The 23,931-nt window shown below is 53.9% G+C and overlaps 11 protein-coding genes across 11 annotated transcripts; 3 read left to right on the top strand and 8 right to left on the bottom strand.

Annotated features, from left to right (window-relative positions):
* Nucleotides 1-673: 673 nt before the first annotated feature.
* CLAFUR5_02001 (uncharacterized protein) lies at nt 674-1,522 on the bottom strand (the record flags this gene model as incomplete). The annotated part of the gene is made up of 1 exon (XM_047901149.1): nt 674-1,522. The coding sequence occupies one exon, from the start codon at nt 1,520-1,522 to the stop codon at nt 674-676; it is 849 nt and encodes a 282-aa protein (XP_047756944.1).
* Nucleotides 1,523-1,790: 268 nt separating this feature from the next.
* Nucleotides 1,791-3,515, bottom strand: CLAFUR5_02000 (2-(3-amino-3-carboxypropyl)histidine synthase subunit 2; the record flags this gene model as incomplete). Its single annotated transcript, XM_047901148.1, has 1 exon — nt 1,791-3,515. One exon carries the CDS (start codon nt 3,513-3,515, stop codon nt 1,791-1,793), a length of 1,725 nt encoding a protein of 574 aa, XP_047756943.1.
* A 153-nt stretch (nt 3,516-3,668) lies between these two features.
* Nucleotides 3,669-3,851, bottom strand: CLAFUR5_01999 (uncharacterized protein; the record flags this gene model as incomplete). Its single annotated transcript, XM_047901147.1, has 1 exon — nt 3,669-3,851. The coding sequence occupies one exon, from the start codon at nt 3,849-3,851 to the stop codon at nt 3,669-3,671; it is 183 nt and encodes a 60-aa protein (XP_047755451.1).
* Nucleotides 3,852-4,426: 575 nt separating this feature from the next.
* CLAFUR5_01998 (Low affinity K(+) transporter 1) lies at nt 4,427-6,577 on the top strand (the record flags this gene model as incomplete). The annotated part of the gene is made up of 1 exon (XM_047901146.1): nt 4,427-6,577. One exon carries the CDS (start codon nt 4,427-4,429, stop codon nt 6,575-6,577), a length of 2,151 nt encoding a protein of 716 aa, XP_047755452.1.
* A 2,887-nt stretch (nt 6,578-9,464) lies between these two features.
* Nucleotides 9,465-11,377, bottom strand: CLAFUR5_01997 (Proline-rich protein LAS17; the record flags this gene model as incomplete). The annotated part of the gene is made up of 2 exons (XM_047901145.1): nt 9,465-9,493; nt 9,553-11,377. The coding sequence occupies 2 exons, from the start codon at nt 11,375-11,377 to the stop codon at nt 9,465-9,467; spliced, it is 1,854 nt and encodes a 617-aa protein (XP_047755453.1).
* An 805-nt stretch (nt 11,378-12,182) lies between these two features.
* On the bottom strand, nt 12,183-12,778 carry CLAFUR5_01996 (Eukaryotic translation initiation factor 1A; the record flags this gene model as incomplete). The annotated part of the gene is made up of 3 exons (XM_047901144.1): nt 12,183-12,535; nt 12,592-12,670; nt 12,758-12,778. 3 exons carry the CDS (start codon nt 12,776-12,778, stop codon nt 12,183-12,185), a joined length of 453 nt encoding a protein of 150 aa, XP_047755454.1.
* Nucleotides 12,779-13,219: 441 nt separating this feature from the next.
* On the top strand, nt 13,220-14,047 carry CLAFUR5_01995 (uncharacterized protein; the record flags this gene model as incomplete). The annotated part of the gene is made up of 1 exon (XM_047901143.1): nt 13,220-14,047. The coding sequence occupies one exon, from the start codon at nt 13,220-13,222 to the stop codon at nt 14,045-14,047; it is 828 nt and encodes a 275-aa protein (XP_047755455.1).
* Nucleotides 14,048-16,112: 2,065 nt separating this feature from the next.
* Nucleotides 16,113-18,281, top strand: CLAFUR5_01994 (uncharacterized protein; the record flags this gene model as incomplete). Its single annotated transcript, XM_047901142.1, has 1 exon — nt 16,113-18,281. One exon carries the CDS (start codon nt 16,113-16,115, stop codon nt 18,279-18,281), a length of 2,169 nt encoding a protein of 722 aa, XP_047755456.1.
* A 601-nt stretch (nt 18,282-18,882) lies between these two features.
* Nucleotides 18,883-19,902, bottom strand: CLAFUR5_01993 (uncharacterized protein; the record flags this gene model as incomplete). The annotated part of the gene is made up of 2 exons (XM_047901141.1): nt 18,883-19,527; nt 19,645-19,902. The coding sequence occupies 2 exons, from the start codon at nt 19,900-19,902 to the stop codon at nt 18,883-18,885; spliced, it is 903 nt and encodes a 300-aa protein (XP_047755457.1).
* Nucleotides 19,903-20,381: 479 nt separating this feature from the next.
* Nucleotides 20,382-21,701, bottom strand: CLAFUR5_01992 (uncharacterized protein; the record flags this gene model as incomplete). Its single annotated transcript, XM_047901140.1, has 4 exons — nt 20,382-20,887; nt 20,943-21,404; nt 21,459-21,492; nt 21,540-21,701. The coding sequence occupies 4 exons, from the start codon at nt 21,699-21,701 to the stop codon at nt 20,382-20,384; spliced, it is 1,164 nt and encodes a 387-aa protein (XP_047755458.1).
* Nucleotides 21,702-23,373: 1,672 nt separating this feature from the next.
* On the bottom strand, nt 23,374-23,559 carry CLAFUR5_01991 (uncharacterized protein; the record flags this gene model as incomplete). Its single annotated transcript, XM_047901139.1, has 1 exon — nt 23,374-23,559. The coding sequence occupies one exon, from the start codon at nt 23,557-23,559 to the stop codon at nt 23,374-23,376; it is 186 nt and encodes a 61-aa protein (XP_047755459.1).
* Nucleotides 23,560-23,931: the final 372 nt, after the last annotated feature.

Here is a 23,931-nt window from a genome sequence, read left to right as displayed (position 1 = left end):
ATGTTCACACGTTTGATGAGATGTCAGTCGACTGTTCTTGTAGTCAATGAAAGCTGAGACTCAAGCCACTTCGCGTAAGCCTCGCTACCACTGGAAGGCATGTAAGCGAAGAACCACGCCACGGTACAGCCTTCTGGCGGCAACCAATTACTGTTATCCAGCGTCGCTAAGCCATGTCGCAGGCGGAGACGCCTACGGCTGTATCCAGGGCGACCTCAACCATCGAATGAGGCACGGTATACCCCTTCCATGGGTGGTCAGCCCCCATAATGCAGCAGAACCCGCAAGGGTAACCACCGTAATGCGATGCGCCTTCTCGCCGTACAGGAGGGGCCGCCAGCGCGAGTGCGCATCAAAGACCAGGGTAAGCTGCGCAGCCACTCTTGGTATGTAACACAGCATGCAGCCACTTTGCCCAGGGGCTGACAGATGGCGTAGCAGAATCGAGTCGACTGCAGGGGCCGGGTGCGGTTGACTCCATGTGACATGCTTCTCGGGGATTCCAAGTAAAGTCATTGCAAATGCCATCTCCAGGTGTCAAGAACCAATTTGGTAGTGCCTGTGAGCCGTGACGTGAAGCTCCTGATCGAGTACAGCATTTCTCGCGCACACAGTTGTCATCTGCTTCATGTGTTGGTCCGTCCTGAGCCTCTCTTCACCTCATCCAGCCACCTCAATCTTCATCCATCTCCTCATCCATCTCCTCATCCACCTTCGCGAGCTCTTCCACCACCTCCTTCCTCGCCGTCTTAAACCCAAAGACCCTCTCCATCGCCTTCCCCGGATCCTCGCTCTTAATCAACTTCTGCGCATCCCTCTCCCAAAACCCCCTACCCTTCGCCTTCGCCTCCATCTCAATCCTACACCTCTCCTTCCGAATCCCCTTCACCCGCTTCTCGACCTCCACCACCAGCAAGACCACCTTGTCCAACAACCACCCACAACCACGATAGTCGCTGAGTCTATTCAGGTGCATGATGATGTCCGGAAGAAGCTGCTCGACGTCCTCGAAGAAGTTATGCGGCAAGTCTGTAAGGGTCCAGCCTTTGCGGCCGAAACGGAGTAGGTCGAGGACGTGGTTGATGTCTTTGCAGATGCGGTTGAGGGCGTGGGAGGGGTTCTGTTTGGCCTTCTGGGCGAATTGTAGGAATTGGGACTCGACCATGGTGCCGGTCCAGTGGTTTGAGCTGGTGTGGGCGGCGTTGAGAATTTTGAAGATCAGGCCAGCGCCATGCTTGAGATCGAGGCGCGCGTCGAAGAAGGGGTTGTTCGGATCTGGTTGAGGCTTTTGGCAAGGGACTTCGGCTTTACGCTTCGTGCCTCGAGTCGACTCGGATTCTGTGTAGGTTGGCAGCTTCTCTGGCACCAGGATGGACGTTGGTGTGGCGAAGGCTGATGGGCGTGGTGGTCCTTCCGTGGGCTTCGCGATCGGCTTGCCACCAGAGACGGAGAGTGAGGTGAGGAGTGATGCAAAGTCTTGCAGCGTCTCGGGTGCTGATTCGGTGGCGATGGTGTTAGACATGTTTCCGCCATCTCGACGATGTGACACGTTCAATTCGTGGGATATGTTCGTGCCGCGTGCAGGTGTAACCGTGTCAGGAGCGGGGCGATGTTAGTGACCGTTGTTGGTCTTCGTGGTGGCGGGCATGTTTACTTTTTGCTGCCGAGAAGTGTTATTGTTGCAACGCACAGGCCTCTTCGCGTTTCATCATTCGCTCGAGTGCTCGCTTCTTCACTTTCGCAGTGAATGCACGCAAGACATCCTCAATGGCTTCACGTACCATGGATGCTCAGGTCTTGTCACTCTCACCAACATGATAGCCCTTCGCCACACCACTTCTACCCTCTTCCATGGCAGCACCCCGAATCTTGCCATCGTCATCACGCTCGTACGCGATTTCATAGTCGCTGCCCAGACCGGTCCACTCGCGCTTCTCACGCAGGAACTGAGCCGCGGGTGACACCTGACCGCCAATCGTCGCAAGATCACCCTTCGCTCTCTGCACCAGGGCAGAGGAAGGTGTCGAGTACTTCGACCTGCGATCGGCGCCTTCCGAAGCTATTGTCGCTGCAGCAGACGGCTTCGGCCGTCCCATCGGTCTGCTGTTGGAGACGTATCGTCCAGTGCGGAGGTCGAACTCAGGAGGCTCGTCGTCTGACTGATCGTCCCAGTTGCCTTCACCCTCGGATAAAGCTGGCGGCTGCTCGTCAGATACATTACCATTGGCGGCGGATTTCTGCTTTCCAAGCAGCTGACTGAAGTCGCCAATCCATTGACTGCCCCACACTCTCTCGTTGTCGTCCGTCAATGCAGTCTCAAGCTCGAACGGTGTGATGATCGGTCGGTAGAAGTCCTTGCTCTCGATCAGACTGCTCTCCCAGCACCCAATCACGACCCAGCCACCAATCTCGGAGAAGTTGGCCACTTTCGCAGCATTGACCTTGCCGACGACGAATACATAGCTCTTCTTACCAGCACGGGCGATGATGTCTTGACAGTGCTGTAGAGCATCCATGTAGTTCGACACAGAAAGTGTGTTGATCAAGATGCCGAATATTGATACCGTACTCAATCGCGTGATCAAGGCGTACCTTCGCCGCAAGAGCTGCGATGTGCTTGCTGCCAGTGCGGAGGATCCAGCACCATCAGTGTCGAAAATGTACATTGCTTTGATTCTGGATGAGAGAATCAGAAGAAGAGATGTTGGCGGTGTGGCAATGTGAAAGACATTCCACTCCTTCAGCAGCTCGGAGTCCTCCTGCACTTCCGCTGGGACAGTCCGGTTCGGCAGTGGCGATCGAGGATCTCGAATGATGGCAGTCTTGAAGACATGAGCATATCCCGACTGATCAAGACGCAGCTGAAGGTCGTTGAGGTGGTGAGAGTAAGGTATGTCCGCCATCAGACATATCTTGTCGTGCTTGTTCGGGTAGGTCGATTCGAAGCTTGCCACCGCAGCACCAAGATCCAAAGACTTTTCCGTGAAGACGTATATGACCGGCAGTCGAGCGGTGGGAGACAGACATGCCCGCCCATAGTGGACGACAATCTCAGCATCGACATGCTCTGCTGCTACTTCGTCGACACAGCAGGCTCCGTATGAGGTGTCGCCAAGAATGCAGAGCTTCTCGTCGACGTGCTCGGCAGCAGGAACAGTTTGTCCACCCGTCAGGTCAGTCTCCAAAGTGGTTTCCTGGAGCTTCGTGGTGACATCCGCAACACCCTCGTTGGTTGAATCATTCGCTTTGCCACGCTGACTCGACCTCGCTTGCTTCAAGCCGTCTCGCAAAGCTTCAAACACCCGCGGTGCATCGACGAGCACATCATCTGGGAACTGCAATGCGATTCGTTTCCATCGTCCTGCCCGAATCTCGTTGACAGTTCGATGGATTTCATATTGAACATCAAGTTGCTCCTCAGAGAGTCGCTGGTCGCTTGGCTGGACAGCGATGGGTGTCGGCTCCTCCAGAATATGCTCCGCCGGCGTCGACAGTATCGGCGCACTTTCGGCCATCTTCACCGGCAAGTTGTATGTCCGTAGTGTGTCATTCAGGAAATGTGTATCGTGACGGGAGACGAGAGGATGAAATTTGTAGTGGAGAATTGCAGATGGCTAGAGGGGATTTATGGCAGGGAAGCTGCAATCGAGCATTTCCTGCGGCAAGCCTCAGGTAGCCTCGAATGCCATGAGCTGGATAAACGCGTATGTATAGCTCAGGGCGGACATGATGAGCACGTGAAAGGACGCATTGGTGCTGCTGTCGCTGCTGTTGAAGTGAACGTTGATGATGGAGGAGCATCGACTCTTGGCCGTTGGAGTGGTGGAGAGTGGACCAACTTTGCAGGACATGATTGGTTGGCGGACAGAGTGTTTCATCTGCGTCCATGTTTCATGTCGGTTCATGACGACGGCGATGAAGACTGCGAACAGGCACGACAGGACGATAGCCGCTCAATGTGGTGCTGCCAGATGTAGCATTGTGCGACGGTGCCAAGAGGCTACAACTACCGCGACGACGTCGCCTTGGACGCAACACACTTCGACACCGCTACCGATTGAGTGGTATACGCGCTCCGAGGCATGCCCGCCGCTGTCCATTGTGCTGCGCAGCGGAGAGAGGTCCAGAACGCCAACAAAGACATGCGAACTTCACATTCCAACGCCAGCCGCTGACACCACGACGCCACGCTACGCTACGCTACACGCTCCTTACACCACCATCTTTGACCGGAAACGACCACCTTGCACACCTTCAGCGCAGTCTGCAGGTCAGACTGCCATTGCACAGCTCAGCCAGGAGCTACAGCACCCAAACTCACCCCTTCACTACCGACCACCACACGACCATCCACCACCTCACGTCGCCCTGCCGGACTCGAGCGACGAGGTAGAGCACATACTACACACTCTTTACACCACCCACCATGGGCTGCTTCAGCGATAGCGAGACGGGCCCTCCAGAAGAGTCGGCGAAATGGGACTTGATCACACTGTCCGACTTTCGCTGCACCTCGGCATGGACCATCGTGGCCTACGTCTGGCTGTGGTGCCTGGCCATGGTCGGTGTTGCAGTCTACGTCGTCGACACATACACTGCCGTCAACTTGCTGGCCTTTGACGAATGGACCTCTCAGGTCCAGCCCAAGCTCGACTTCAAGTACAGCAAGTGGATCTTCGCAGTCTGTATCCTGCTATCTTGGGCCCTTTTCTTTTACGAGCTCATCCGAGCCATTCGCGTCATTCGACGACGGGGCGTTGCGGAGAGCTTCCTGGATCCTCTGGCCGTCAACATCCAGAGCATGCGACCGCGTGGCTTCAAGCGCTTCCTCGTCTTCACCGAGCTCACAAAGAGCAAAAAGGGCGCCGACTATGTTGCCCTCTTCGTTTACTTCAACTTCAAGAGCCCCGTCCGCATCATCCTCGCCGAAGGCCCCCGTCAGGCTGTCAACGCCATGACACTCTACGCACTCCTTACAGCCGAACTCATCGGAAACGAATCACATGAACGGAACAACTTTGACCAATTCTGGTGGAACGTCGAGCAGATCGCGAACAAGGACAAGCGAGAGGCCATCATCTACTTCACCATGCTGTTCACCTTTGTCATCTACGTCTTCAGTGCCATCTGCTTGATCCTCTCCGCCATACTGTACATCTTCTTCCTGTGGCACTACATCCCACACCGAGATGGCCGGCTGAGCGTATACTGCAAGCGTAAGATTGATCGAAGACTGGCGAAGATTGTCGAGTACAAGGTCAAGGCCGCGATCGAGGAAGAAGAGCGCAAGACACAAAAGGCGGAACGAAAGGCGGAGCTGAAGAGGCAGAAGACTGGCGAGATGCCTCCACCGGTGGCGCCATACCTCAAGAAACAGCCTACCCTTCCGAACCTTGGTGACTCGCCCGAGCTTGAGAAGAAGGGTGACACAATGCCCGAGTTTCCACTTGCCAGGCAAAACACCTCCAACACCATGGCTACGCTGCCGCCATACTCGACAACCGACAACTCCGACATGTCGCGACAGCCCACTTTCCCACAGATCGATGATACCAACTACCGCCGACCAATACCCACTCGAAACCCCACAGCAGCCTCGCAATGGTCAGAGGCGCCCAGCTATAGGTCAGAGACGTCCCTTCTGGCCAATGCGGGTTATGCTGGTGATTCCGAAGACGTTCCCCTTCCTCCTTCAGCAGTCACGCGACAAGACTCATACGCATCTGTCAACGCACCCGTTCATCGACCGATGGGGTCGCAAAGCTCGATGGGATCTGTACGCTCTGGCCAGGTCAGACACTTTCCACCCGGTCCACCAGGCTCGCGAGCGCAACCGCCCGTGTCCGCCAACCCATACGGACCAGGTCCCCATAATGGCCCGATGTATCCTCGGCAACCACCACAACCACGCATTCCGCTACCAGTGCGGTCCAACACTGGCATGTTCTACGAGCAGGACCCTAATTCATCTTCGACTTTCGCTTCGAGCCAGGACGGATACCGATCATATGGTCCTCCTGCACGCTCAAACACTGCAGACGGCTACCGTCAACCTCCACTTCAACAGAGCCAAAGCTCCTTCAGCGCACTTCACAGTCAGACCTCTTTCAGCAGGCCTATGCCTCGTAAGCCTTCCAACCAAAGCTTCACACGCGCCTACACACCGGCAACTGTACCAGAAGACCAATCTGCTTCACCGGACAGCTATGAGATGCTGCAATCACCATCTCATACACTGCCACCACCACCTCCGCCGAAGGACAATAGCCGCGTTGCCTTCCACCAATCCGCACACAGTGCCACACAAGGACCTCACCGGAACATCACAGTGACACACGGAGCCCCGGCAAGTGGCACCCGTGACTATTTCGGTCAAGTATCACAAGGCATTCCACAGCGGAGCTTCACCGCGCCAATCACGCCAGTGGAGCCACAACGCGCAAGCGTGGGCGACATCCTCGACGGCTACGGCAGCTCTGAAGACGAAGGTATCCAGAGGCCGCAGGCACCTCATGCAGGTCCGCCACGAAGCAACACGGCAGGTCCTGGCAGCCACGGACAGTGGCAGGCTTATTGAAGCGATGATGCTTGTATGCGCTGGTAGGATGATGTTGATGATTGGCTACGACATGATACCCGAGCGCGCCGGCGCTGCGTGCTTGAATTCGCATTGAATGTAGCATTGTGCGATGCCAAAAGATCATGCTGGGTTAAGATATAACTCGACCTGGTTGTATGATAAGTCTATAGATACCTAACCCTTTTGTATTGCAAATAGAGGATATTTGTATCATGAAGCCCCTTTCAATTCCTCATCGTATTCTATGCAACATGTTCGCAATGTCTCAAAAGTGTTGATCAAGTTCGTCTACTGAGCAAAACAAAACGATCCGCATTGCCTCAATGGCGCGCGCAAAACATCTACAACATCCAAGGCCACGATCGGCCTGGGACGTTGAGATACATTCGGCATTGGAACTAAAGCGGACTGCGTTCTTGACATTGAGACAAAGCTGATCGTCGATAGCAGTTGCAGCTATTGGAATTATATGGCTTCTGACAGCATCCGGAGTGGCAAAAGTGATGCACAGGTCTCTCAGAGGGCAGAAAGAACACTATACGTCGTCTAGGTCAAAACAATCAGCATTGCCTCGACGGCGATGTCCACAGACCAAGCGAAGTAAGACAGCAGTATTCTATGATCAAATGCTGGGATTGTGCTTGGACGAAATTGCTAGCTCGTATTTGAACTGGCGCCGTGCCGTTGAGACACTGCTGGTTGTCGAGAGTGGAGAGATCCGGTAGAGGAGGTGGCCTTAGCAGGATCAAACAGAAACCCGAGAGATTGTGTGGTAGCCGTGCGAGCCCGCAACCACTTGACCATTGGCACACTGCTGATTGTCGAGGAGAGAGGTCTCTTAGCTGCACATATGGGTTGACAGCTTTTGCAGGTGACTACGATGCACAAGGCCAAAGCAAAAGCAAAAGGATCCGAACAGGGCAAAATCAACAAGCATTGTCTCGACCATCTCCATAACGCTGACGGCTACCTAAAGACTAGGCGGGGCATTCTATGGGGCCGTACTTACACGAGCGACGGCAACAGTCCTGCTGACAATGATCGACTTACTGAACGTTATGCCAATCAGACCAAAACGTACGATCACACCGATTGCAAAAACAATCAGCATTGCCTCGATGATGATACAAACATTTACATGACCGCACAGGTTGTTGAATCGACCTGGTGCACATGGGAATCTGTTTGCTCCAATTGAAGGCATCGGGCTCTCGGCTCGGATGCACGCCTTAGCATTGAGACCATGCTGATGGTCGATAGGACCGAAGATTGTGAAATTCATGTACATTCATCGCGTGTAGCGTGGCTTGGGGTGTGACTGCAGGCATGTGAAATGCTTGGCACTCATGAGGGGCAACGTCATGGCCATCTTATTCCTCTCACTACCAAGTCTTTTTGTAAAAGAACCCTTAAAAGAAAGCAAAATTATCAGTGCTGCCTCAAGAGCATGTCACCGAAAACCCCCCTGGACGGCCCACCATCGACCTGAACGGGTTCACTCGCGATCTAGCGTCACTATATCCCGGCGCCTTACCACTGAGATGGCGCTGACTGTCGAAGCGTCTTAGTTTCAGACTACTTGTATGCCTTGGCAAGCGCTGCAATCTGCCAAGAGGAAGATAGCCGGCAGCTTAGACTCTGCCATAGACAATTAGGAAAGGATCTCGCGGCGGGCAAAACAATCAGGACTATCCTAATGGCTTCCTGGCGATGTCCATTCCATCCAAGACTACTTTTGTCCTCGAATGGCCAGGCATACACAGGGATAATGGATAGCGATGTCTTTCCGCAACGCCCTACCATTGAGGCAGTACCGATTGTCGAGGAGCACCAATGCCAAGCAAGCTGTCTTTATACTTCAATCAGCACTGCACACAGTGGAGACAAAAGACACCCTGCTCCTTGCGCTCTGTGTCAGAGTGAACACCTGCATAGGCAACACAATCAGCACTGCATCAACGACAATCGGTGGCGGTCACGCCATCTTAGTGCCCCTATAGTCTTCGATTGGCTTCCATACCACTTGAATACTCTTGACGGCGATATGCTTCCCATGACACCTGACTATTAAGACTCAGAGAGTACTACAACTGTGTGATATAGCTTGACTGTGACCATCTTCACTCGAACAAAAGACAACGACAGACTCACTCCTCATGAAAATGTAGCCATTGTGATCCAAAAACGAGAACGACAAAACAATCAGCACTACCTCAATAGTTTCCGAACACACCGCAGCGCACCGAAGGACAATGGAGGTCCTCCAGTGTCTGCGTAACCTCTCGGTATCTTCTGACGGCGTTGCTCATATCGCGACGCCTTACCATTGAGACAATGCTGATTGTCGACAGACACCACAACTCCATTGCAAGATATAGCACCATCAGCAAGACACCGGCTTTGCAAAAGAAGATAGCAAGTATGAGTATGTCTTGGGACAAAAAAGGCAGGTATATAGCAAAAACAACCAGCACTGCCTCAACGTCGTCCATCGACAGGAAGGCGGCCAAGGACAATGTCCTTCGGGCGGCCTATTGCAACCGTATCATAACTGAAGGCTTCACTAACTTACCGTTGAGCCAATACTGGTTGTCGAGGGAACACGAGGCTCTGGCAGTACATGTCGATCAACGCAGCCGATCGGTCTTTGGTTCAGCGATGTGGGAGAGTCACCAGGGCAAGCAAAATGAGATTTTGAGATCAAAGACACTCCCGCGTTATGCTGAATGTTCGCTGGGATAAAGGGTGGGATTGAATCGTCAACATGGATAGTGGATAGTAGGGTTTGGAGCATATGGTGGTTCTTGAACGATTCCTCTTCGTGCCTGCACACATACTTCGATGCCATCTCTCTCTACGTCCCTCATCTCTCTTGATACTGGTTCTACCAGTCATCATCGTCCTTCTCATCATCTGCATCACAATGTTAGCACTCTCACTCCCCAGAATCATCGCTGAGAGGATCCACTTACCACTGTGACTAACCTTACTCTTCCTCGCCGCCAACGCACTCGCAAGCGCACCCGCAAGGCCACCCTGCGCTGCATCGCCGCCCCCGCCACTAGGAGCGGCACTCGGCGCACTTGCAGCTTCACTGCCTGGAACAGCAGCTGCACTGCGATCCCTCTTCTCGGTGTCACTGACTTTCTTGAGTTTTGTGCCTCCTCTAATATCAGCCAAAAGACCACCTCGGCCGGGCTGTGGAGCTGATGGAGCAGCGGCTGCGGCAGTATCCTCGCCAATCCCTGGTGCTGCGCCGCGTGGTGGCATGGGAGGTGGGGGCGGAGGTCCGGAAGCCGAGGGCATTGGCGGAGGAGGTGGTGGGGCGACATTTGAGGTTGGAGGGAGTGGTGGTGGAAGAGGGGCGCCTGAAGATGGCAACGGAGGAGCTGCAGGTGCTGGAGGGACAGGCCTTGACGATGCGGGAGGGAGAGGCGGTGGAGGTGGCGGTCCATCTGTTGAGAAAGAGCCTGAGCTTGGATTTGGCGAGTCTCGTGGGGGCGGTGGAGGAGGAACTGCATTGCCTCTCGGAGGCGGAGGAGGTACAGCACTGCCTCTGGGTGGTGGAGGTGGAGCTGGGTTTGAAGATACACGTTTGCCTTCGAATGGAGGAGGAACAGCAAACCGTCCTGTAAGACCATCGTCGAGAGGCTCCTTTGCTGGCAATGGTGGACCTCGTGGAGGTGGTGGGGGGCCTGGATTGCTCTGGCTCGCAGCTCTATTGCGGCCTGGCAATTTGGGTGAATCGTCCACTTTCGTGCCAGCTCCTGCAAATGGAGGAGGCACAGCAAATCTCGGCCGTGGGGGGGACGGCTCTCTCGGTGGGCTTGGACTAGGACTTGGAGGTCGCTGCACAGCTGGAGCTCCGCCTGCCTTTCTTCTAGATGGCGGTGGAGCTGGAGGTGGGCCTCTTCCTCCTGAACTTCCAGTGTTTTGCGGGCTCAAATTCGCAGCGTTCGGGGGTGGAGGCGGAGGGGCTCTCGCTGCTCGCTCTTTCTTCTCAGCGTCTGCCGCTGCTGTAGCTTTGTTCTGCTCCAGGTAACTTTTAATAAAACCAGCATGCTCCTCAATCTGATCTTCTGTAATGCCCATCTGCAGCAGATCCGCCAACACAGCTTGCACCGCAGGATCAGCCAGATCGATTTCGCTCGCACTGGTCGCGCGACTTCTGTTCGGCGGGGTCATAGTCGGACTCGGAGCATGAGAGTTGTTGATCTCGATACCTCTCGGTGGGATAATGCTCTGTGGTGGACCTTGCGGTGTGGGGTCTTTGTGTCTAGAGAAGCGCCCAAGAAGACCATGCTTCTTTCCACCACTGGCCTCCTGTGGTTGTTGCTGCTGTCCTCCACCATACGCACCCACATTCTGCGCAGGTCCGTTGGCAAAGGGCTTGCTCCTTGTATTCTTATGTGCATTCTTCTCCCTCTCGTCCATCTTCTTCTTGAACTGCTTGGCCTCTTTTTCATCCGCGAAACTGAGACCCGCCAAGCAATCCTCCAGCTCAAACGTATGGAAGAAGGTGCGATCCTGATTGTACTGGAAGGTGTCGTAGATCTCTTGATCCCATAGCACACCTCTGTTGGCTGGCGAGACATCTACCAGCTTGATCCAGAAAGTGTTGCCTACGAGGTCGTTCGCAAGCACTGCCGCTCCTTGTAGGCCGGTGTAGTTCCATCGTGAGCGGTTCGGGTAGGCAATGTATAGCTTCGCGACAGCTACCGCGTGGATCTTGTTGGAGGCTTTGGGGACAGTGCGCTTGACCGTCTGTTTGTCGTCTTCGTTCAATATTGAAGGCATATTGATGGGCCGTGTGGGACAGCCGTGTACGGGTGGTTCGTGTGGTCAAGGTCAGTCGTTATATTATGCTCAAAAACAGTAGTTGAGCATGTGAGCAGTCTCCGGTCTGCGGACGGTCCGGTGTGCTGAGGTTGGCGGGCCGGGCTATGGGAAGACGCCAGCGCTGGAACAATGCAAAGACTCGGTGGTGATATGTACAACGCAACACCGCAAGAAGCACAAGATGAGGTGAGGCTGAGAGGGAGGGAACTTCTACGGCGAAATGTTGACGCCTGAGTCAATGGGCAGCCGGACAGGGCAAACATGGATGCTGGCGCAGCAGAAGGCGAAGTGATGCAGCTTCGGCTTCCACGCCAAGCCAGCTCAGGAACAGGTCCACGTGCGTGCCACTCAACTCAAAATGTCTCAATGCACTGCGCGAGATATGGTCTATGCTGCAGCTTGGGTGGGAAAGAGAAGTGAATGAGGCAGATACGGTATGGTACGCAAAGTCATCTCATTTGTTCATCATGCAATGCTAGTCGAAGAAAGAGAACTGCTTGCTTGGCCACATCACCGCACAGTGAGTGTGAGGCGGGTCATGCATGAAGCGCATTTGAGCCGCAAGATCGCAGTATAGTATGCCACCTCACGGCATCGCGGTCATGCTCGTCTTATGGTCAGGCGACCAGGAAAGAGAGCTCCACCGCGCGCTTGCTCCGCCGAAACTGCCAGCGCACAATCGTGCCCACATTGTCTCGGCTGCCCAACCCACAGCAGACCGCTTGAAGCACCTTTGCGCCCCAGCGCGTCCATCTGCTGTGCTCTAGATGTCGTCCACGTCGATCTCGTCGTCGCTTCCATCCGAGTCGTCCTCGCCGAAATCGAAGCCAATACCGCCCTCTTCGTCTCCACCATATGTATCTGTCTCGTTGATCTTGGCGCTCTCCGGTAGCTCTCCGTATGCCTTCAAACTACGTGCTTCGTCGGCGGAGTACTTGAGAATGACATCGCCCTTCTCGTCTTGGTAGTCTCGGAGTGAGAGGAGGATGATGTCGCCCTGGTTGATCCAGACCTTCTTGCGGAGCTTGCCACGGATGTGTGCCAGTCGCTTGGCGCCGTCGAAGCAGAGGGCTTCGAGACGACCGTTACCCAGCATCTTGACGACCTGTGCGTACTCTGCCAGAACTGTCAGCCGCCTGGCGAGCGCGGTGTATCAGAGTGTATGTCCTTACCCTGGCCCTCCTCCTTGAAGGTGAGTTCACGCTTCTCATTATCGTTCTCGTTCTTTCCTCTTCTCCTGTTCTTACCACCCTATATGCGTCCTCATGTTAGCCGCTGGTCGTATTGTGCGCTCGCTCGCTTGTCCAACTTGATTCGCCGCTTTTCGTGGTCGCGTACCTTTCCCTTGTTCTTTGGCATGTTGACTGATCAGTCGGTTGTCTACTCAATAATGTATGTTAGCTGGAATCGAGGAAATGGGATCAGAGACTCTGCTCTGGTGGGAAACGTAGAGCGCAGCGAATCGGGAAGCGTTCTCGAGTGCGCCTCAACTGCCCGGCGCATGCAGGACGGTGGTGTGCATGGACGTACCTGTCAAATTCCGTGCGGCTTCTTTGCCTATGGTGTAGCGTGAAGTGGTCGTGAAGTGTGGCGGTGGAACGTTGAAGAAAGAGAGCGGCGGCTTTAAGAAATGGAGGGGTCCTCAGATTATGACACACAGACACTGTGGGGCAGTGCTCGTGCGCTGATTGGCCTGAGGATAACGCGCTAACGGCTATCACTCCTGCAGTGCAACATCGATTGTTCGTGCATGTGATTGCACATCAGACCACGCGCTATCCTTCGAAGACCATCGGGCACATGTCAGCAGTGAATGCTGTACGCAACGCCACTAAGCATGGAGTGAAGGTAGTACGTGACGTGGCCAAGGCTACGACCGCGACAGCCACCAAGAGCGATGCCCGGCACGGAGCTCGCAACAGCAGCGACGCGTCTCCCAATGCTTCATCAAGCCGACATGAACGCAGCAATGCGCTGAAGACATCCGACGGGGGAAGGACTGCCTCAACAAAGGCCATCCGTATCACTCCCTCGAAACCTCCCGTCAATGTCCAGCAACGCCAACCTCCCCTCCTGACTTTCATCCACGAACCTTTCCCGAGATCCTTCAACTGCACTACCTTCACCTCCACGAGACTAATCGCAACCGACTCCTCACACCCGCTTTATACCCGAACCAAGCGCAGGCTCGCATCCTTCGATCCCACAAAGCTCACTTGGCGAGTGCAAGTCCCTATGGCAGTTTCAAAAAAGCCAGCGATTCGCAGGGGAGCGCAGAAGCGAGCCAAGACTGCGGCAAGGGCGGAATTGAGAGAGTTGGGGTTCGGGGAGGATGGGAGAAGACTAGGGACCGAGGGCGAAGGTAGAGAGGGTGATGGGAAGAGCTTGAGTGGAGCGCTTATCATGCTCATGAATAGGGATCCGACGAGGTCCCTGACCTTTAAGAGCGGGGAGGTGAGAGAGGAGGTTAGAGAGTGGGTTGAGCGGACTTTGAAGACTAGGAACAGAGGCGGAAGGGATGATTTTCCGAGGGATCACAATCCACGGCGGATCGATGGTGGTGGCGGCAGAAAGACGTCGTTTAAGGATTCTATGCGAAAGGGAGGCAGCGGCCACGGGAGTGGCTGAGACGTTTCAGGAGCCTGGTGCCCATAGTTCGCTTACTGCGCAGTCGCGCTGGATCAGGGATGGCCAAAATGCACCGATGGCGCCATGTTCCTGACGCAGACGTGCAGACGCCCACACAGCCACTGGACTTGCAGTGCCACTTCACCTTCCCGGGGACATCCTGCAAGATTGAGTTCCGACCAACACGCTCGTCATCCGCTGGTTCATGGCCGCACCATAGCCGCACCAAGCCATGCGGTCAGATATTAGCTCTGTACGGTTCTGACGTAGCTCTGTACGGTTTTGACGATACCCTACATCAGTGGCCCCTACAGAGCCCTTGTGGGCACGACATAGCATTGGTCCCTGCTTTCCGCGTAGTCTTCGATGGCGAAGGTGGGCGAAGGAGCGAGCGAAACCGTGAGTGGCGCCATGGTACTGGCAAGGCGCAATCGCGTAGCTGCAGCTCACCTGCAAAGAGCCGGCTGCCGGTTTGCCATCAGTGCTGCATCCCAGCGACTGAACGGGGCTCGGCGAATGTGCTCCTTCGTTCAACGCTGCCCTTCACGGGACGACATCGCATGAGATTGGGTTCAGATAGCCGTGGCCCGCTGAACACCATATGGCTCACTAACGACCTAAATTTCCATCAGGTTTGAGGACCTGCGTAAAGCTGCATTGCGGGATTAAGTCGTCAAAAGACTTGTACATATTACATTTGGAGCTCCGGTCACATCGAGCCCAGGAAACCGAAATGGACAAAAGCCAACGTGTTCACCATTTCACAGAATATGGCAGCGGACACGAGCTGATCACCATCGGCCAAGGCGACCTGACAGGCAGAGACAGCGGACACCCGCCACTCGGCAGCAACAATACTGTAGAAAGCCACCTCGATGCATCTGTCGCAAGAATCAACCCCTGAACCGATGACCGCGGAGAGTTATACGCGCAGCTTCACTGGTGTCGAGAAACCGCACTAATGCTACTGTGTAGGTCATGTGTTTTTGCGTCGATACCGAACTGATACCGACCATGCAGGATACTGAAGTCTTGCCGACGACGCCAGCTACAAGTTGCCAGGAGGGAGTGCAAGCGACATTTTCAGCGGTATACTAACCCATTCGTGGCTTCAGACACGAGCAAGACGCAAGATACTACTGATTGAGAACTTGAGGCATGTGTAGCCGACTGTGTGCATATACTTCCGAATGTGCATGCTCCAACGCCAGACTGGGCGGACAGCCAGCCAAGCCACCACTTTCTGGGAAGAACTTTCGATGCTCCAGCCTCAAGCCCACTTCAGCTGCATAGCGACATTGTCTTTGTGGCCGCGTACGTTGCCGATTGACATTTGACACGACACTTGTGGAAGGTCGGCTGCCTCGTAATCGGACTCACCGCGTGGCTGCCTCAATCTGCAGCCACTGCGGGGGTGCTGAGAACTGGGAAAAGCCGACCTCAGGTCACACAAAGCTTCCACCATCTCGGGCACGTTTCATATATTTCTGCATATACGACTGGAGGCGTCCAATACCAATGGCTCTGCAGACATGGCGATGGCTAAGTATGCAGGGATACCATTGCTGCCACGTGCTGCATGCAAGCCCACCGGCCGGTGGCTGGCTGGATAACGTCCGCAAACGACATCTGACACAGCGTTGAGGTATAGCTCAATTCGATAGCAGTCAGACGAGGCAGCCAGACTCTTCTGGACCGTCTAGCGATGGAAGACCGCGCCTCAGATGCGAGTCTGCCCCTCTAGCCATGGTCCGCCAGAACTGGCACGTCCCTCAAACCTCACAAGCACACACTCCAGCAAGGTATAGCGTGCGAGATAGGCGCAATACACTGCAGCACATGGCAAACTGTGCATCCGCTCAGACCGATACTGGAGCGCCATTCGACCCTCGGATCGTCCGACAATGGCTCTTGCCTGCCTCAAACCCTCGGCCGTCCTTCCAAGCCAAGAGCGGCCATGAGCTACTGGAAGAGTAGCCATGGCGCGATCACGCAGAATATAAAGTCTTACCTCCTGTAACAGCGATGCACCGATTCTCGGGACTGCCTCTTCACATCACTCAACATGAGGTCCACTATCCTCACCACTCTGGCCCTGTGCACCTCAAACACTTTAGCAAGAAGATTGTTCGTCCAACCTACCGACCTCTCTATCGCTAACCTCGACGATCTCTCACTCGACAACACCTTTGCACGACCACCCGCCAAGGTCATCCAGATCGACGACATCATACCGGTCGCCGACGTACATGGCAACCAGCGGTGTTGTCCGGTTGGCACGGTCAACAATGGCATATCCTGTGTCTATCCTGAAAGCTCTGTCTGCCCTGCTGGTACACGTCTAGTCGGAAGTCTGTGTGTCAGCGAAGCAGGCCCGCAATGTCCTTCAAGTCAGCATTGGGATGGTCGGCAATGTGTCAGCGACTTGCCACCAGAGTGTCCAAAGGGCTCACAGCTGAAGGGGACGAAATGTGAATCATTGAGAGACCCTGCTTGCTCGACAGGCTTTAAGCTCAAGGGCTCTGACTGTGTCTCACTCACGGATCCAGCATGCCTGCCGCTGTTCAAGCTCAAGGACAGCATGTGCGTGCCGATTAATCCGCCAACGTGCGCTGAGGGGCAACACTTCGAAGACGGCATCTGTGTCGGTACGGAACCGCCTCAATGCCCGGAAGGAACCAAGCTTGAGAAAGGTCTTTGCTACTCAACCGACAAGCCGACATGTGACCTCGACTCGTACTATGACGAAACCCTTGGCCTTTGCGTCCACAAGAGGAAACCGGAGTGCCATCTCCCCAACTTCAGACTGGAGGATTCTGTCTGTGTTGCAGATAGCGATCCAGAATGTGAAGTCGGATACTTCAACGGCAGGATCTGCATGGCTGCACCCAGTTGCCCAGCCGGTACCGAGTTCAATGGCAAGGGGTGCTACATTGAAAAGCCATTCCAGTGTCCCGATGGCCTCGAATTCTCGACTGATCGTGAAACGGATGACACAAAATGCTGCTTGATCGGCTTTCAGCTCTCCGACGGCCGCTGTCACAAGCCGGAAAACGACCCTGACAATTGTCCACCTGGCACAGAGCATGACGAGGAAACGGATATGTGTGTTACACCACCAGAATCGGTCAGATGTCCTGTCGGCTATGCTTATGAAGATGGAAAGTGTATGAGGAGATCAAACCCAGACTGTCCCGGGCGCGGCACGCTGGTCAACGGACAATGTATCATCAGCACTCCTCCCAAATGTCCGGAGGGAAGCGACTTCCTTGGCGGAAAGTGCGTCAGTGACACGCCTCCAGGATGCCCACCGAATACAAAGCAAGACGGAGACAGATGTACTTCCATCAGAGCGCCTTTATGTCCTTTGGGCACCGTACTCACCGACAACAGCTGCGTTAGCGAGAAAGCGCCAGTCTGTCCCCCAAATGCAGTCCTCAAAGGCAGACTCTGCCAATTCCCCAACAAACCACGATGCCCCGAAGGATCGCACATGGCAGGCAAAGACTGTGCATCGCCCGTTGCCCCCGAGTGCCCAAGTGGTACGACGTTCAACGGAGAGAGATGCGTATCGAGCAACCCTCCTCAGTGCCCCAGCGGCGCACGATTCATCGACGGCACGTGTGTCGCTTCAGGACCTAATTGCCCCACTGGTCAAAAGCTTATCGACGGTCGATGCATTGGTAAAGAAGTACCCAAATGTCCTGACGACGCTACCTTTGACGGTGTTGATTGTGTTGCCAAGAAGAAGCCGACATGCGCCGATGGTCTGCAATGGGATGGCAAGACTTGTGTCGGCAAGAAAGGTCCTGACTGTGGTCCAAACCTGGTCTTCGATGGCACACGCTGTGTTTCTTCAGAGCCCATCACGTGCCCAGAAGGCTCTGAGCTAATCAACGGAAAGTGCGTGGCCGCACCTCCAACTTGTCCGGAGGGATCTGTGCTTCTCAATGGCGCGTGTGTCCTGACCAAGCGACCGCAGTGCCCCGAGAACACTGTTCCGGATGGCGACAGGTGTTTGTCTACCGAGTTGGCGAAGTGTCCGGACAATCTGGTACCCAGCGGCGATGCATGCGTATCACCGGAGCCTCCGAAGTGTCAAGAAGGTACCGTGTGGGATGGAGAGCGATGCCACACGACGGCTACGTACAACTGTTTCGATATGGGAGTCTTCTGTCCTGATGTTCAGAAGAGCCCGTTTGCCTTGTCTGGATCGACGAATGCTTCTGGGTGAATATCTTTGTGGGGGATGGGAGGCACATTGGCCCGAGAGCAGAACACTGAAAGGAGATGAGCATAATTTCGAGCGTAGTCGCCCGTCAGCCCAGATATCTCAGCATCAATCAATTCCTTTTCTCTCAAGCCCCTGGGCACAACAGGCCAAGTAGTGACAGCGAAGAGCATGAAGGCCCATGTAAGCTTCGTCGTCTATTGAGCTCCGATTTTGTTCGATACCGACACCTCACGAACAGCCTGAAACAAGGAAAGGACTAAATGTTGACGGCTGCAACGGACATTCAGGCCCATCGGACGGAGAGCATGCGTGTTCTCATGGACGCCGCGACACCGATCAACAGTACATGGAAAGGCCATATGCCAATAGAGTATGTCCTCGAAGAAGGACGCTGAGGGCACAAGACTGTTGCGTTCCTGCTTGATCAGGGTGTTGTTACTGGCGTGGCTGATCTTGTTGGCTTGGCTCGGCTCGAAAGGGCAAGGAAGAAGATGGTGACAGTATCTTCGCGAACGTTGGGATGCACTTGTTGAGCTGCTGAGGAGTCGTACTGGGGCGATTTGGGCAGATTTTGAGGGCGACAGTGGTGAAGAGTGAGGTGCTATGCAAAGTTGCGGTACAAATGATCTATCGGGACCCCTGTCCCCAGTCCGCGAAAACGGATTTGCCTCCAGCCCGAGAACTTCCTCCACCATCGTTGATCTCCTCTTGCTGGTCCTTGCCCTGCCTCCTCAAGTCGAGCATCTCCGGGCTCATCGTCCTGGATCTCGCCTTTGGCAGCACTGTTCTGCATGTAATCATCCTCGTGCGAAAATTGCTGACCTTCGCCAGCCTGCTCGTGACCACCGGTGTCGTTGGCCTCTCCTGCTTCATCTTCTTCTCCCTCCTGTACTTCCTCTTCGTCAACGGCATCCATGTCATCTTGATCTCCACCATCCGCATCCTCGTCTTGCTCGTTGTCATCTTGATCGACCGCATCCACTGTCTGATTCGAGACTCTGGACCAGCAGTTACAGCTATGCTTGTATTGAGCCCCAATAGCGACGATCGGGCTGGAAAGCTGGTTGTAGTCAGTATGGCTGGGTTGTGGAGCGGGCGGTAGTCCTTCGTAAGGTCCACGATTGGCAGTGGCAGGCATCTGTTGGACAGTCGTCAAAGTGTCTTGCACGAAACGGCCTTGGCCATCAGGTGAACCGAGTCGTGTTAAGGTGAACCGCTCGTAAAGGCCACCGTTATTGTTGGGCTCCTGAGTCATGTTGGTGATAGTGTAGAGCCCACCATAGCGAAGCGCTGGTCCTTTGCCGGCTGATCGAAGAACTCGAATCGGCTGTTACTCTGACCGAGAAGCACGTAGAGCTCTCACGAACTTCTCAAGTTTCGGGGTGGTGACGACCCTCATTTTGCTGGTGTGGTTGTAAGCGCCTGTCTGGGCGAACTCAATTGTGGTTCCACCCTCAATGTTGAGCGTCGCATACTTCTTGCTGAATTTGGCGACAACAGCGAAGACGCTTAAGTCTCCTGCCTGGATCGACTCCAATGACTCTTTGGGCGATAGCTCCCCAGTGAAATGCTGAGTCCCGGTCGGTGAACCACTGGCCAGCAACAAGACCGTTGTGGCCATACACGTTGGACTTTCGGTGCACGATCTGCTTTGCATCAATGTAAGACAGAGCTGCCTGGTTAGTAGCTGGCGTCGAGTTGCTTCCTGATGGTATGTTGCTCATACTTGGATGCTCGGTGAGATGGGGTTTGATGAGACTCCTGTTACGAGGAAGCCTGCTGTGGTGAAGATATGAAGCCGACTGTGTTTGCCTGCTGCTTGCTAGATGCCTTTATCCCTTGTTCCGCGCAATTATAGAATGCGCTCGATGTCGAAAGAAGCTACGAGGACCAGGTGCTAAGTAGGTGTGATCCAGAGCCACTTGTGTCAAAAGAGCATCAGTGAGCTGTACCGGGATGTCCTCCGCCGCAGACGCTACAGCTGCTTGACCACAGCCTGGTTCCACCTCCCTGTACCTCCGTACATATGCTGCACGGCAGTGGCTTATCGAAGGGTGCAGTATGCAACTAAGGATGATTAACTGTCACCCATCTTGACGGTCACGCCCGCTCTGCCGGCAGAACTTCCACCAAATGCTCTTCACTCCCATCCGTATTCCTTCTCGGGTAACTCTTCTTCCCACCCTCGACGATGGTTTCCATCTCAATAGCTCCAGTCCTCTTCTCTTTCTCCCAGCCCCATCCGGCCCCACTTCTCAGGTCAGGAGAGTCAGAAGACCCACATATCGTTGTCTCCTCGATGTTGATCTCAGTCTCCTTCTTGCCCCATATAGCGGCTGACTTCCGACCGCCTTTCTCGCTGAGCCTGGAGTGCTGTCCGCTGGCGCCATAAGGTTGATTGGTTGCCGCGTGTGAAGTCTTGATGAGATTCGGGAAGTACTTGGCAATCATGCCTTTGAGGACTGGAAGACATGAGGCAAGTCCGGTCAAGTTTGCTTCTGTGGCGGACCAGATTGCGGCGAGCGGGTTGTCGTAAGTCGGGTCATTAGAGACAGCAACGGCGTACAGACCAGAAAGGCGGACCATGGAGATGATGATTATGAAGCCTGTGGAGAAACTTAGCATGCCGTATCCTCTTCAAGGTCTTCTGTGATGACCTACCTCCAATACCGAACACAAACATGAGTGTCAACCTCTGCTTTCTTGGCAAATTCAAATTCTTGATGACAGGCAGTGGCAGCACAGCAGTAGCGATGTCGGTCGCCATGTTCATCGCAGCATTGAAGAACCAGATAGGCAACTTGACAGTCCACTGCTTCTGACAATGAGCTCTGCCCTCCGCGACAGCCTCGGGGTCCCAGAAGCCGCTTGGAGGGAAGCAGTAAAACGCTGTCGAGAATGCACCCCACAGGATATAGAAGATCACCGAAGCAATGACACAGTAGCATGCGGTTCTGAACTTCCTCGTGGTCCCAAAGATCCTCAGATACTGGAGTAAGATTGATAACTTAGCAAACCCTGCCGCACAATAGTAGTTCCAGATCGAAAGCCAGAACCAGAACAGCATGGTCTTGAGTTGCTCTGGCGGAACGTCTTCAACGTGCTTTCCAAGACCGTAGGGTACTGGCATTGATTAGTATGTCGAGGATTGGGTTGGTTTGACACGTGCCTGGGTACCTTGAAGGCACATTGATGTGGCCATTATGACATTCTGTGTGCATCAGCAGCTGCTTCGTATGAGTCTTCGGTGACACTTACAAAGACGACCGAAATTGCGATTAGTGCGTCGTCCCACCATGGCTGGCGCACGATGTATATGCGAGTGTACAATCTTAGGCCACAAGAGATATAGAACAGTATAGAGAATGTCAATATCGAGGCTTGCACAGCCGCTCCAGATGCATGGCCATTCGCTTTCATGTCGTAAACTCCAAGATGAGGCTCTGGTGCTGACTAAGCTCTGCGCTGGAAGCGATGATGTGGTCGGAATAGTAGGACTCGATATCAGCGATTCATTCTCAGACTCGACAAGATTGCCTTCAGTCAGCTCTGAGACGCGTCCGCCATTGTATGTTGTTCGCACGATAAGGAGTGACGGCTGCTATTTTCGAGTCGCTTTCCACATTGCGTTCAAGCGAGTGCTCTAGGGAGGGTAGACCGAGCCAGGACCAGGTCAACCAGATGTAGCGAGGGAGCTCCTCGCTATGCACAGGGCTGTCATCGCTCGGTACGATCGCGAGGAATACAGCGCAGGCAGTCACATGATGTAAAAAGGGTGTACGCACGCCGGTCTCTCGCTATTAGGGCCTTCTACGACCTGCTGGATCAGTGTTTCGTCATTCATTCTGATGGTTAAACGTATGCTCGTGATATGTAGTGTTGATGATGGTGTCGCAATCAAGGTTTTCCGCCCAAAAGTACCAGGTAGATCTGTAGGCGCTGAACAACGCTAACCTATACGCACGGCTATGCACGGTTACCAATTGTGATGATTGGTCGATTGTACTTTAGCATTGGTCTACCGCTGATTTATATGAAAAAAGGTAGCAAAACCTTGTGGCGTGAGATGACGATTACAGGGTTGAAATGAGGGTTAAAATGTGCTGCGTACGATATACAGCTTCCGGGCAGGGGAGTGAAGCGCGAACCTGGAATGCCTCGAGATTGTGGTGCCTAAGGCTTCATCCATGATATTGTGATGAGCCAATCACAGCCTGGCTTGGCATCCTCCTACAGCTGAATATCGCGCATTACTGCTCTCGCTGACGTCGTTGACCTACGGTCGCAAGCTCCCTAAGGCACTACTTTCAAATAACATGGTTTTTCACACTTTGCAACCACTACCCTGTATTTTCAATCGAGATTCCCCAGTTTCACACATGGCCAGTAGTCTTAAGATCTTGGAGTTTGGAGTACTGTACACTATGGCGTATCGACTAGTTGTCAATTTGGTGTTGTGGTTGTACGTCGGAGGGTCTTGATGGGGCAATCTTCTTCGATGATAGTTGACGAAGCAGGTTTGTGCACAGGGCCTTGCCCGCGGTGATCGCGAGCTTACGAGCTCCGCTGGTTGGGGGGAAGGAGGCCAGAAAGTGACATCGTCGGGTATTCCACCATGCTGGTATTCTTGGCGTGTTCGAAAGTATGTTGTTATTGCACCGTCGAGGGGCGGATCATGCCCATTCTGCCGGAATCAGGATGTCTATCGACCCAGTCTCGTATTGCTGAGAACTATGTAAAGCATTCACGGCCATATATCAGCAGCAGAAGTCTGCCTATTCAAGAGGCGTCGTTGGGCGCCAGAGTTTTGCATCGCTTGCCATTCGCATCTCCCTCGGTCAGTATATGACATGGTCACTCCACCAGCTTGGCAACGCATACATTGCCTGGCCCTATCTATATCGTCAGCGGAGCTGATTGAGCGCCGTATTCTTGGTGACAAGATATAGCTCGAAAGTTCAGGGCCGGACATGGGTGCACGAGAATGTATGGGCCCAGGCTGGTGTATCCTTGCATGTCAACCAGAAACCAATACGGCCGTAAATGATTGTCACTGCGAACGTGGGATAAAAGGATTGTGAACCGACAAGGCTCAACTTCGTCCGTGATCTTCGAATCGTGATTTTCTCCTGTCTTTGCTGACCGGGGCCCGCAAAGATCCATTGAACAGAAATAGGATGTGCTCGAGCTTGTCAAAGACCTCGATCGTGCAGGCCGTACCAGCAGGAGATCCAAGGTTGCTCATCTCAACATAATCTGCCAGATTCGGACTGAGCATATTTGATGACAAGAAAGGAGTACGCGCCTGGTGTTTGAAGGAGATTGAACACTTGAATGGCCAGCATACCACCGATGATGACCTCCTCGCTCTAACTATACCAGGTGCTGCTAGGCGGCGGTCGACGCCTAGTTGAGGCTACTATCACGTTATTGATGTGGGAAGTTATTGTACGGGCTCATATAGGGTGTTTCAAAAGCAGGTTGTGTATTGTATGTGTCTATCTAGAACAGACGAGTGTTGCTCTTAAAAAGGCTGTAGGTAACTAATTAGTCACCTGATTCTTAGCATACGTAGCCTTAAGTATTGATAATAGGCTATTACCTATATATACCTATAGATCGTGACACACCCCCTTAGCTCGTACGCTTA

Source organism: Fulvia fulva, chromosome 1 (genome assembly GCF_020509005.1).
Source record: "Fulvia fulva chromosome 1, complete sequence".
Taxonomy (NCBI): domain Eukaryota; kingdom Fungi; phylum Ascomycota; class Dothideomycetes; order Mycosphaerellales; family Mycosphaerellaceae; genus Fulvia; species Fulvia fulva.
The sequence above is the reverse complement of the archived record's forward strand: the minus strand, read 5'-3'. Positions and strand labels throughout refer to the sequence as shown.